Source organism: Corylus avellana, chromosome 2 (assembly GCF_965113065.1).
Source record: "Corylus avellana chromosome 2, dhCorAvel1.hap1.2, whole genome shotgun sequence".
Taxonomy (NCBI): domain Eukaryota; kingdom Viridiplantae; phylum Streptophyta; class Magnoliopsida; order Fagales; family Betulaceae; genus Corylus; species Corylus avellana.
Genome location: NC_142491.1, coordinates 25,919,815 through 25,934,170, shown reverse-complemented (window position 1 = coordinate 25,934,170; position 14,356 = coordinate 25,919,815). Strand labels below are relative to the sequence as shown.

The following is a 14,356-nucleotide window of genomic DNA, read 5'->3' as shown; positions in this document are numbered from 1 at the left end:
GATCAAAATGTTTGTTTGTATTTTCCTATTCTTCCCCAAGTGTCGGGATGAAGATTGGATGTTTTTGATAGAGTTCTTTGCCTTCCCCGTTTGATGGGGCGTCAGAACGAGTTCATGATGGGACTGAAGGACTGCTCTCTAGCTTCCCGTCAGGACGGGACATGTAACATGAAGTTATTGTTTCCCTATCAAAAGTCGCGTCAGAACGGGACATGTAATGAGAGGCTACTGGTTCCTCGTCAGGAACCTCCTCAAAACGGGACATGTAACGGGAAGCTACTGGTTCCTCGTCAGGAACCTTGTCAGGACGGGACATGTAACGGGAGATTGATAAGTGCTAAAATATTCATATTTTAGCTACTTAATTTACACTTATTAATTTCTTAGTCTTATTATTTTGTGCTATTTTATTTCTTTTTTTGTGTTTTCTATGTTTGTGTAGATCATGGAAGAAAAGGAAGCATTTCTGAAAAGTTTCAGGCTTAAAGCACACTTTGAGAAGCCCTAGAAGATATGGTTAAGCTTAACCAATCATAATAGAAGACGTATATGATATGGTTAAGTTTAATCAAATCAAGGAAATGGTTAAATCGGAATTTCTCTAATTGGAGTCAAAATCAGATTAGATTCAAATTTTGATTCTACACATGTCTTAGTAGTTTGATGACAACTTTTTGCTCACGTATCCGATTGAGGTAATTCCAGTGGCATTGGAAATCTAACTCAAAATAATACAAGTCATTCTGAAATAGGATTTTCCTAATTCGAACGTTTGCTATGCAAAAATCGTTCCGCAATATAAGAACACAAATCTGGACGAATCCAGTTCCGATTTGTACTTGGATTGCTTCCTAATATGACTAGGAGAATGAAGTCCAATTTTTCTGGGATTCATAGGGCTTCTAAGGTTTTCCTAAGCCTATAAATAGACCTCTAAGCCTCACAATTTAATACAAAAATTCCATTGACAATTCCACACAAGCTTTGGGAGAAGAATTGGAGGCTCCTTCCAAAGTTGTTTTCGGTTCTTTCTTTTTCCTTCATTTTAATTATGTATAACTAACTCTTAGTTAGGGGCTAGATTGAATCCCTAATCATGTCTTTTTAGGATTTCAATATTGGCGCCTTTGTTACAATCATATTTTGGTGTATTTAACTTGATTATTTCCTGCTTAATTGAATTCTTCATATGAATGTGTCTTATCAACATATGCATGTGGTATAAATTAGTTATTTAAGTCAATTTGGATGACGGAGTCTTGGGCTTAATAGAGTGACAAAAGATATCCCTGCGGGTCCTTGGGGTAATCAACATGGGGAACCGGGAGTATACACGCATGCCCTAGGTCTCATGTGTTTATCGATTTCCATAGATTCATGCTTTTTTAAAGAACAACTTAGTATACACCCATGTTAAATCCTTTGAAAAAGAAAAGTGTTAGAGTATACATTCATGCCTAATTCGTTGCTTAGGGAGATCAATAACTTAAAGAGTATACACCCATACCCTTAGGTTGGCAAACATTAAATATACCGGTATGATTGGCGCATTGACATATTGTTATCTTAATTAGTTTGATTAGTGGTGGATGTCGAATCCCTAACGCCTTCATTTATCTTTATCTCTTTTCATAATATCAATTTCATGACAATTTTGGTATTTTAATTTAGAAAATCAATTTTAAACAAAATCAACAATCCTCGTGGGAATGATCTCGTACTTGTACCCTATACTATAGCTTTGATCTTGAGCACTTGCAAGTAAAACGTACTTTTATTCGCCTCTTAATTTAGGTGGATATTTGCACAACAGAGGTTACTGTGTCCTTGTCAAGAACCTCTTTAGAACGGGACATGTGACGGGATCAAAGCTGAAGCTACTATTTTCTTGTTAGAAGGTGCGTTATGACGGGCTCGTGACGGGTATTTAGATCTACTTTTTACTCTTTGCGTCCTAACGAGGATTAACTCTTGTTATGACAGGAATGGCTCAAAATACAGATTTTGGCCTTCCCGTCCGAACGGAAGAAAATTCCCGTTAAGATAGAAATAAGTAAAATTTCAGATCTATAAATACCTGTCTCATTTTCTGCAGAACTCTTTGAACCTCTCCATTTCCATTTATGCTCCTCTGAGCTTGAAGGTTTTTAATGATGAAAGGGTTGCTACTATCACTCATGGAAGTGATACCCTTCACCGTTTTGTGTACCAAGTAAGGCTGCCTAAAAAGCTTCGTGCTTTCTCCCTTACTTGGGGTTTTTCGTTTTTGTTAATTTCAAACCACACCATACACATTACTCAACCGCAAAAAAGTCTACCGAAGGGTCGGTAAGGAGATGCACTACATGATGGTGGTCACAATGGACACAAGCTGTGAAGCTTGTTCTTACTAAGTCTATAGATCCTCTAGGGAGTGAGTATCGTCTAGTCTATAACTGTGAATCTTCACATAGTGATTTCCTGGGTTTGGTTGCTCCGGAGTGGTTTTTCTCATGAGGTGCTCAAAGGATTTTCCACTTCATCAACATATCTTGTGTTGTGGTTATGTGAATGTTCTTTATTTTTGTGTTGGTTTATTTTTAAGCATAGCCTTTTATTTTCCTTATATAAACTGCTTATGCGTTTGTTTTGTTTATATAAATTGCTTATGCATTTGATTTGGGGGTAGAACACGATCCTTGTTGTTCTTTCAACTATAAAAATATCTCAAGTAACTTGGATCAAATTAACCCTTACATAAAATGGTGTAGAGAAAAAGAGAAAAACACTTCTCTCTCTTTTTTATATATAGACATGTGTTAAAATATTGATTAAATGATGAAATTTACTATTTTATATTGAAATAAGTGGTGATTTAACATGATATCAAAATGAGGTTATGAATTTAAATCCTGATTTCACAGTTTACCTCTCAATTTTAGTGATGATCGAAGAATGAGGTCATACATAGTCTTCTATGGATCACACTAATGGTATATCAAAAAAACTATTTCCACATCTTACATCACAAATCAAAAGAACTATTTCCACATCTTAAATCACAAACCATGCCACAAAATAAAGAAGAAAACTACCCATTCATAAAGAAGAAAATGTTCAACCTAAGATTAGACCATAACTATGAGATTTTATATGGATTGAAATTCACAACAATTCAGACAGGTAATGTGAGAGATTTTTATATAGACATCTACCCAAACAAATTTTTGAAAGCCCGACCATTTATCTAAAAAAGAAGTGAGTCTCATATAGGGGTCTCAAGAGGGACACAAGATGGACACATCATCTTGGATGGACTCAAGAGGGATACAAGATGGACTTGTAGCATTACTCCTTATATTAGAGTAATTCTAATAGTCCCTCTTGTGTCCTTCTTAAGTCTCTCCGAGAATAATGTAGCTATTAAAATCACAATTTGATCAAAATCCAATAATGATTAATCACAAGCCCAATGATAAATTTAATAGCCACATCATTCTTAGAGGGACTCAAGAGGGACACAAGATGGACTTGTAGCATTACTCCTTATATTAGAGTAATTCTAATAATCCATCTTGTGTCCTTCTTGAGTCTCTCAAAGAATGACGTGGCTATCAAAATCACCATTTAATCAAAATCCAATAATGATTAATTACTAGCCCAATGGTGAATTTAATAGTCCCATCATTCTTGTAAGGACTCAAGAGGGACACAAGATGAACTTGTAGCATTACTCCTTATATTAGAGTAATTCTAATAATCCCTCTTATGTCCTTCTTGAGTCCCTCTAAGAATGATGTAGCTATTAAAATCACCATTTGATCAAAATCCAATAATGATTAATCAGAAGCCCAATGGTGAATTTAATAGTCACATTATTCTTGGAGGGACTCAAGAGAGACTTATAGCATTACTCCTTATCCAAGCCTTAGAATCTAATCTTGGCTACCTAACCACGTACCGGAGAAAGTGAGTCTCATATGGATCGGGCCTCTCACCTACGATTACTTAACTCAAATTGCTAATAAATGAGACATTTAAATGCTGTGAATCTTTATCCTAGCTAAATAGATTCTACGTATGCTCACCAGTGCCTTGTTTTGGCTTTATACTGACTAGACAAGAGTTGACTTGATCATCTTTTAGATTCAGATCTCAATGAATATTACGAATACTTAATTAATTAAGGGAAAGCACATCTGTAATCCAATCCCAAATAAATTTACATCACGCAATTGTGAATCAGAAGTTAGCAATAATATTAAAATCTTAGCAGATCGGCCGGATCCTATGATCCCATGGCTTACGTAACTTACGCCACTAGTTACGCCGACAAAGAAGTAAAAGAAGATGATTATTGTACGAGTACTAGTATTATGAGGGCATATATAAATGGCATGATTTATATATATAGATCACTGTAAAAGAGTTCTACACGAAACATAACACAAAAGTTGGTTGGAATTGTCACATTAGAATTGTAGGATGAAAATGTCTTATTTATCATTTCTTATTTCCAAAGGAAAAATGTTACTGTTCTTTTTGGTATTTTCTTAATATTCTTCTGGTCCTACGTGGATATTGTTTTCTAAAAAAAAGAAAAAAAAAAAGAAAAGGAAATGACAGGTGTTCTCCTCGTCCTAAGTAGATATTATTTTCTAAAAAGCGGGTAAGAGAAATAATGGACTGGTAGGGCTAGTTTCTTTTTTGTTTTTTTGGAAAATAATATCCAACAACCACCTTCATAAAAGAAAAGTAGAAAACAATATTCATGTAGGAATAAGAGAACTCTAGCTAGGAGAACATCGAGAAGAACCGTATCATTTCTTTAAAAAAACATGAAGTAATAAGCAGAGAAGAGGACACAGAAAAAGGAAAAAAAACAACTGCAACATGGTATATTAATTTTTATTGAGAAAATTAAGATCTTTTACAAGATAATGATACAAATTAAGTCTATGTATACCCTTGATGATCATCATTTGCCTTTAAAAAAAATGCTATTGAAATTCCTTCAAGGTGAATGCCTAATTGGCTTACCATTTCCAGGGAGAGATTCAAGGATCCAGTTATTGGTAGTAGAGCTACCAGTCTCCCCCCCATCCCTAGGACCAAAAGTAGCAGTGCCCACAGGATGACTTGTATGGCTCTCTTTATTAATGAGAGATGTGATTGCAGCCGCAACGGCTACCCTAAATTTAGGATCTGAAGCCATTGCTGTCACATTTTCTGCAAGAGATTTCTTATTATTTTCTTCATCCACTACTTCTCTAGGGCTAGGAAAGAGATTGCTGGTGAGAGGATTGGGATTGTTGTTGTTATGGTATGTTTGTTTCCCATGCATCCATGAGAAACCTTGTAGAGATGATGATGATGATGATGATGGTGATGGATATGATGAGGAGGGGCCTGCAGGCATTGAGAATTGAGGGGGATGATGATGATGATGATGATGATCATAGGAGTTGGTTGTAAGGTCAAGAACAATTCCTTTGGAAGGGTCGTTAGGGTTTATGCTTCTGATGCTTGATGATGGGTGATGAGAGGCATGGAGGTAAGGAAGAGATGCTTGGGTGAAACTGGAGGTTGGATTACTTGAATCTAATAACATAATGGAAGCTGCTGAGGCTGTGGAAGCCATGGCAGTTGCACCTACAGGAAGTGGGTGGTTGTGTGTACCTTCATATGTTGTTATCAGAATAGACATGTCCTCTAAGCATCTCTGCACCTACAATTGCAAACCCAAAAAAAAAAAAAAAAAAGGAATGAAAACCCAAGAGAAGCTAGCAAATTGAAGTAGCATAAAAATATTCCAATTTAACCCAAAGGGATTGCCTCGAGCCTCGAGTGGTAAGTCACTCGATCCTGATACCTCATGAAGCATCAGGTCAAAGATTGAATCTCTCTTTAATGTTAACACTTTTTTGGGCCGTGTGATTCTGGTAGAGGGAGTGCTCTGCACAGTAATATTATTGTACCTGTTTCCTAACTGGGCATCCTGGAGCCACTGTGCAACGATAATAGGCTCGTGGGCAAGGATTTCCTTTAGCAATTTTCTGCCCGTATTTTCTCCATTGGCATCCATCGTTCATCTATATATAGCAAAAGTAGTTTTGATTAAATTTGAATCATGTGATTATTGTTGACCCAGCACATTAAATAAAGTATATTATAGATGAGAACTACTGTGGCTGCTTCACATCTAGCTCTGACCGAAACCCTAGCTTTCCTGTTGGCTTGGGCGGCAGCATGGCTTGTAATTCCAGCCAAATCACTCCTTTGTAGCTTGTTTTGTAGTGAGGTAAAAGTTGCCTTATACTCCTCTTCTTTACCTTCCACTTGTTCTTGTTCTTCAACATCTGTATGTATCCTCAGTGACAACCCTAATTCACTCTCCCTAATGCCATCCTTGTGTTGTGACGGTGTTGGTGGCGGAGCTCTTTGATTAGTAATACCTAGAAATTCGGGAACCGTCTCTGGTTCTCGACTAGCCTCGTCGTTACCACGAAGCGAAAGAAAGATTTGAGGATCCTAAATCAAGCAAAGTGTAACACAATTAAATATTTTATGCATAACACATTAATGGACAGATATTCAATAAACAAGGAACCTGGATTTACCTTTTCTTGGCTATTTTGATGGATTGTGGAGAGTTTCATCTGTAAATCATGGTAGTCTTTCATTGTTTGCTCAACTACCTTCCTCAACACCCTGTTTTCTTCTTTCATGCGGTTCATCTCCATTTGCAGCACAGACAACTAGTAGAACATGACAGATTTCTTTGTCAATTTTCTTATACAGTTATGTATATATATATGAGCAAATTTGTAAAGATATTGATACATATATATAGAAAGAAACGCATTTGTAAGGGTATATATATATATATATTATATATACCTCTTGATGATCAGTCTTCATGTTTTGTTGCAGAGATCCATGAAGTAATGATGCATCATCGTCTACTTCTCCTGCTGTGGCCTCAGCTACTTCTTCTGTATCATGATTAACATGTACTCCTCCTGCTTCTTCTGTATCATCTTCTTCTTTTTCTTCTTTTCCTTCTTCTTCTTCCATCTCTCTCTGCTCCTTTTCTCTCCCCATTGATCGAACAAGACAAAATTGCAGAATCTCTTTCTTGCTTGCTATTTAATGCTGCTTTTGAGGCACCGAAGTCAATTCCCTCGCCTCAAAGACTTGGGCACACAAGGACACATCTACGCTTTGACTTTTATTGCCCTCCTTAATAATCCTAATCTTATTTAATTGACAAAATGTTAGGCAGATAATTAATATTTTCTGACCACAAAAACAATCAAATAGCTAAAAAAAAAAAGTTTTATGTCAAGCATCTCCGGTAATGCTAGTTAAATTAACCAGTGAAAAAGTGCATTTTTTTTTATTTTGGCTACTACTTTTTCTATACGTACTCCAACCGCGACTCTTTAATATTATATCCTCTATTTTTATCTAAATATTATTTTTCAAATGGAGAAAATGAGGAAAATTAGGAGAGAGAAAAAAATAATTAAAAAATCTTAAAACAAAATTTTCTATACCTTTTTATTTTGAAGCATCTATTGGAAGGATAAAGTCGCTCCTAATAGCTAAATGAAGAGATCGATGCGCGATCTTATGTGGCTTAATTGCCGTTTTGACAACATAATATATGCATTTCTAATGCTCTAAATCAAAGGGAAGACCTAAGTTTAATTCATAAAGTAATAGAGAGAGTTAGGACTTAGGAGGCAAAGACAACTCACAACAATATTACGAATTAATAACAGATATATATATATATATATATACCCTTTTGGAACCCTTTTTTTTTTTTTTTTTTTTTTTTTTTAACTCCAATGACCTTGTTACTCTACTTAATAATAAAGAGCCTAAGCTCTTTCTTTTTTTCTGAGCTAATAAAGAGCCCAACCAAAACCTACTACTTATCTATTGAGGAATTATTCTCTTGACCGCATTCATTTATTACATTTATTTTAAAATTTAAAATTTATATAGGACTATTTTTAATTACTTCCTTTTCTTTTTTTAAGTTCTTTTTTTTTTTTTTTTTTTTTAGTGATTGGCATAAAAAGTCAATTAAAATACTTTACAATATGAAATGAGTGCAAAGAATAACATTTCTCTTTCTCAAAGTAGAAATGCTTAATTTTCTAGCCCATAATTCTAGAGCTATGATTTTGCTCTAAATACTTGTGCTATTTAATTTTCCTACATATATTATGTGTATGTAAGTAGACATACGGTATGTCCTTAATTAATTAAGGGGTGGTTCAATCGGCTGGGAATTACGCTTTGTGAAACGGAAGTCATTTGCTCAAATTAACCTCTCCTATTTTTCCATTCTTTGTACTGACATGTCAAAATATAAAAATTAAAAAATTAAATTTTTTTATTAAAAAAAAGTATAAATACGGTATACATGCTATTATCCACATTAACAAAATGAAGATTTTTATAAAATTAAACAAGTAGTAGCATATATACAATGGAGAGAGAAATAGAGATCAATAGATTAAGAGAAATGCTAAATATCCTAAATTTTTGTTCAAAGAGTTGGTCCCAAATGATGTGTCACCATCCCATGAATTGGTAACATACTTCCCAAAATAATAAATCTCATGAGATGGTGACACATCATTTGGGAACTAACTTTTGAGAAGAAATTTAGAATGTGTAGCACTTCTAAAAAATTTATATTATTTTCATACAAAAAATGAAATTACTCCAATAACCATATATAAAATCATAATTGTTTATGACAAATTTGTGAAGAATAGCAAATGAAGATTATTTGAGAATTAATCTTTTTCATTATTCAATAAATATTAATATACCAATCTTTTTCATTGCCATTTTACTGTAAACACTACAAATTAACGTAAAAATAGAGAAATGATAAAAATCATTCTCTTTACCATCTCTATATAATGAATAAGTATATTTATCATTGAATTTTTGTTTAATGCTTATAAAAACAAAACTCATTTTGGTTATTTTTAAGTAAAATTTAATGAATAATTAATGGTTAACATAGGCGTGACATCATCTTCCGTCATATATGGAATATGAGGCGCACACGAAATCCAATAACAAGAAACCTTGGGATCAGATCTTGAAATTGTCAACTGGAAGACCTCTCCCTCTGTTTTTTTTAATATCCTTTCTACCACCTCGCACGTTAAATTAGAAGACTCGATATTAACAAAAGTCATAAGTTCAAATATTAAACTCACCATTAACTCATTTATTTATCATTACTTCTTACTTCCTACGTGTAAAGGTTGAATGAAAATGGGAGTTTGTTAGAGCTGCTCCTTGTTGGAAAATCTATTCCATTTTTTTCTGCTTCGTTTTCTTTTTCTGAATCAAATGGAGAAAATTAATATGAACTTTTTTTTTTTTTTTTTTTCTAAGCCATAAAATCGTCTTCGCACAACAGCGTATGGAAGCTATGAAACCAGATAGATTTGCGGCTTGGGGAGCTAGTTGTGTGGCGATCTACAACTAGGCATGTCAGAGTGTAGCGGTGCATGAGGCCGAGGAATCGACGCGGTGGAGCATTAGGCAGTTTGGTTGAATTTGGGTTGGTTTTTCTTCGGTTGATGGGGAAACTGATGTACAAATTTAATTATACTCGCAAGCGCACGAGTCGTGTGCAGTAAAGTGTGTGTGCAAGAGCGAGGTCGAATCCACAGGAAGTCATGTCGTGAAAACTAATTCTTATCTAAACTAATCCTATTTTAACCTAGTTTCGAAGTTTGTCGTGCAATTGAAATTGAAAACAAAAGCTGAAACAAAATGAAATAATTAAAAGATAAAAAGGGTACTAAGTAGGGCTGTTAAGTGAGCGAAGCGTCTCGCGAGCAAGCTCGGGCTCGACTCGTGCTCGACTCGAATATTAAATGAAGCGCTTCATGAACACAAATCCTGACTCGAATATTAAACGAAGCAAGCTCGGCTCGACTCGGCTAAGCTCATGAGCTCGACTCGTATAAGGCTCGCCTCGCTTATTAGGCTCGGCTCGTATATTTTTTATCAAGTAACAAATAACAATATATAATCAACATTACTCATTTTCTCAATAATAACAAATATATTATATACCTTTGTTTTTTTTTTAATTTATTTATTTATGCATATGTGTGTATATATATTATATATTAATATAAAAACATATAAGAAATATATATATATATTATCATTAATAACTATTTTTTAAAATTTTAGTTGATTATGTTAGTTGATTATGTATGGAATTGTGAGGTGGAGATTAATATGTTATATTTGTTTAATGTTCTTTAACATTTTAGTTGATTTTGTATGGATGATTGTAATGTTGGGATTAATTTGTTATGTTTGTTTAATATTCTTTAGCATTTTAGTTGATTTTATTAGTTTTAATTGTAAGGTTGACATTAATCTGTTATGTTTATTAATGTTCTTTGGTATTTTAAGGTGCAAAATATTCTGTATGGATGATTTTTGTAATCTAATACACTTAAATTACCAAAAAAAAAAAAAAAATAGTCTAGCTCGAGCTCGAGCCTGGGCTTGAACTCAAGCAAAATTGACGAGCTCGAGCTCGAGCTCGAACAGGGTTCCAACCCTGTCGAGCCGAGCTCGAGCAGCAAAGTCGGGCTTGAGTCGAGCTCGAGTCTGGACAGCCCAAGCTCGCCCAAGCTCGGCTCGTTTACACCCCTGGTACTAAGGTTTTCAGAATCCCCCTCACCAAATCAAACAACATGTCTTACGTTGTATGCATACATTATTCAATCCAAATATATTGTTCAAAAGTTCTAAACATGCAAATTAAATCATTCGATGAATCCATCCGTTCTAAGAATCACAACGAATATTTAATTGAGATCAAATCATCCACTGTATCCGTAGATCACAATGGATATTAGTCTCAATCCAATCATTCAATGTATCCCCGGACGAAACACAACGAATATTAAATTAAACATGAGTATACTACCAACATTTAATCAATTAAACTTAATTAAACTGTTGAATTTGCTTTTGAACAACACTATAATATCAACATTTAATCAATTAAACTTAATTAAACTGTTGAATTGGCTTTTGAACAACACTATATTATCAACATTTAATCAATTCAACTTAATTAAACTGTTGAACTGTTAAAATAGTCTTATTGTATGTATAAAACGACAAGACATGTATGTTTATCAATGATGAGGCTTCATCTTCAACCTTAGTTGAAGGTTTTAGCCTCTCATGATAACAAAAAAGATAAAACTTGAATTGACATCATGAGAAAAATAAAACTTACAATGGAACTGGAGTTCAAAGCTCCAAAAACCCAGAAAAGTCGAAAATTGACAAAGTACGGCGCCCCCGGCGCGTCTCCGTACGTTTACAATGGAAAATAATGATATTTATAAGCTAATTTTAGGGTTTCGGTGCTACCAGGTCGGCCGAATGCGCTCGATCGCACTCTAGGTGCGCTCGATAGCACTAAACGTGCGCTCGAGCGCACTTCTAGTCAGAATTTTCCTACTCTTGTGAAATATGAATTTGTAGATCTTCGAGTTAGCTTTCCAATGACACCAAGATCACCTCAATTCGAGCTATACAACTCAAGATATGGCCTTTTTAGTGGGACTCGTCGGGTGAAAATCACCTCTCTATCCCAATTTGCTGTCAATGCTCCATGAAGTGTCTTAAGCCACAAATATCACCTTAAAGCCGCATTTTTCTATTAACAACCTGCAAATCACTAAAACACTAAAACTAACAAAAAACATAAGAAATTAACACAGCTAAGAGCTTAACAAACATAAGTTAAGGGGCCCAAATATACAATATTTGGCACTCATCAGAAACCTTGGGGTTGCTGAGTTTGTGCCGATTTGAGTTGTTGGTCTAGGTGTTCTGGTACTAATGGTTTTTGGGCAATGACACTAGGATGGGTATGGACCACCAAGTGCTAAAATGCAGTCAAGTCGAAGATGCTTGAGACACTCACTCATATGCTCGATCATCTGATCTTTAAACTCGAGAAGTGCTTCCCGAATTGCTTCTAGTTGATCTGCATTAAAGGGGACTTTGAAAGACATTGTTGGTTCTGCGGTGGAAGGCTGGTGGTGGTTTTGGGGGATTTTGAATGTGGGATTCGACTACTCTGATACCAATTAATAGGAAATTTCTAATGAAAGTGATGAATAGCGGATGAATGTGAAAATGAGAATGGAAATGGCATTGATAATGAACTCCAATTAAGACTTGAGACAAACCACAAGTGAATCCAATTGGGGCCGGATACAAACCACAAATACCTATGTCTAATTCATTACCTGATTCTCATTAATAACCAAATGGTCTTTAAATAGAAATATGAGTAGATAAAGCTTAAAGGGATAACACCTAAAGTTCTTATATTCAAATTCAAATAAACTCTAATTCTAATAACCCAATCTTAATATTAAATAAACGAATACTAATTAAAATAATATAATCCTAATGAATTGGAATTGCATTTTGATGTGTGCAAATTTAAATAACTTGCAAGCGCACTGTATCCGTTTGATATACGAATCACAATGGATATTTGTTCTCAATCAAATCATTCGATGTATCCATGGATGTAAAACAACGAATATCCAACATTTTATGAATAAAAAACACAACATTTAATCAAATGAAATTAATCAAGCAATTAAATTGAATTCGAACAACAATTTGATTAAACAACGGAATTGTATAAATAAAATGACAAGAATGTGTTATTTATCAATGACGAGGCTTCAACCTTAGTTGAAGGTTTTTGCCTCTCATGATTACAAAACTCATATCAAAATGAATTAAAACATAAGAAACGTAAAACTTACAAAGAGAAACGTAGCAAAAGCCCTAGAACGACAAAAAGTCGAAAATATGCTCTCTACGGCGCCTCCCAACGTGTGTTTTACAAAAGAAAAAGTGATATAAATACTAAAACCTAAGGTTTCAACGCTGCCATGTCAGATGCGTGCACTCGATCGCACACTAGGTGCGCTCGAACGCACTCGAGCATGCGTTAGGGCTCTGCAGTGCAGCACTTAGGCGTTGCGAGTTTGGGTGACTGCATGAGTGCGCTTGATTGTGGTCCCCCTGCGTTTGAGCGCACTTCCAGAGATGCTCTTCTTCAACTTCTTCACAATTTTCACACCAAAGAACACAATTTTCTCTCAATGACCTGCAAAACACTAAAACACCAAAACTACCCAAAAAATCAGAAAATAACAAAGCTAAGGGTTTAACAAATACAAGTTAAGGGGCCCAAATATATAATATTTGGCACTCATCAAATACCTCAAAACTTACATTTTGCAAGTCCCTTAGCAAAAACAAAATAAAAAACATAAAAGAAAATGAAACATAAATCCGCTGTCGTGGGAGAGACGAATGCATTTAGCATATGCAACAAGCCTTTTAAACTCCTAGGCATTCGTAGAGGACATATGAAGTCTCGTGAGGATTTAACAGCAATGATAACGACAAAGATTTTTCACACTATGTCATTGATAAACACAAATTTCAACACAAACACATGGTTCTTATATCATGAGCAGGTTTAATGTTGTGCCAAATACTACCTAAATTAATAGATAATATTTAGTACGTTTTAACTCGTAAGTGCACAAGATCAAAACAATAGTATCGTGTAGCAAGTACGAGATCGATCCCACGAAGATTGTTGATTTTATTTAGAATTAATTAAAATATCAATTTTATCACGAAATTAATATTATGAAAATAAATATAAGATAAAGATAAAGCTAGGGCTTTGATATCCACCACTAATTATGCTTAAATAATATAACAATATGCCAATGCTCTAATCATATAATGAATACCTAATGTTTGCAAATCTAAGGATATGGGTGTCTACTCCTTAAGCTATTGATTTTCCTAGGCAACGAATTAGGCATGAGTGTCTATTAAGTTGTTCTTTAAGAAAGAATAAATCTGTAAAAATCGACAAACACATGAGGCCTAGGGCATGGGTGTATACTCCCGGTTCCCCATGTTGATTAACCCAAGAACTTGGGGTGAGATTCTTTTGTTACTCTATTAAACCCAGGACTCGATCATCCAAATTGATTTAATTAACTAATTCATATCACATGCATATAATGGCCAATCACACGCATATGAGGAATTCAATAAAACAGGAATTAATCAAGTTAAGCTACACAATATGATTATGACAAAGGCGCCAATATTGAAATATTAAATAAACATAATTAGGGCTTGAATCTATCCCTATTAAAGTATTAGGTACACATAATTAAAATAAAGGGAAAAGAAAGAACCGAAAACCGCTCCTAGAAGTTGCCTCCAAATTCCC

General features: G+C 34.6%; 1 protein-coding gene across 1 annotated transcript; it reads right to left on the bottom strand.

The window, feature by feature from the left end:
- Positions 1-4,860: 4,860 nt before the first annotated feature.
- On the bottom strand, positions 4,861-7,068 carry LOC132182113 (putative WRKY transcription factor 9). Its single transcript, XM_059595316.2, has 5 exons — positions 6,880-7,068; positions 6,600-6,737; positions 6,166-6,510; positions 5,958-6,071; positions 4,861-5,707 (listed from the first exon to the last, which is right to left on the bottom strand). The coding sequence occupies exons 1-5, from the start codon at positions 7,054-7,056 to the stop codon at positions 4,994-4,996; spliced, it is 1,488 nt and encodes a 495-aa protein (XP_059451299.1). The 5' UTR covers positions 7,057-7,068; the 3' UTR covers positions 4,861-4,993.
- Between the last annotated feature and the right edge of the window lie 7,288 nt (positions 7,069-14,356).

Excerpts from the sequence above, each read along its gene's own strand:
- LOC132182113 (XM_059595316.2), bottom strand. The coding sequence starts at position 7,056 with ATGGAAGAAGAAGAAGGAAAAGAAGAAAAAGAAGAAGATGATACAGAA. Across the intron at positions 6,738-6,879 it reads TGAAGACTGATCATCAAGAG|TTGTCTGTGCTGCAAATGGA; the intron begins GTATATATAATA and ends ATGTTCTACTAG. Across the intron at positions 6,511-6,599 it reads ATCAAAATAGCCAAGAAAAG|GATCCTCAAATCTTTCTTTC; the intron begins GTAAATCCAGGT and ends TGCTTGATTTAG.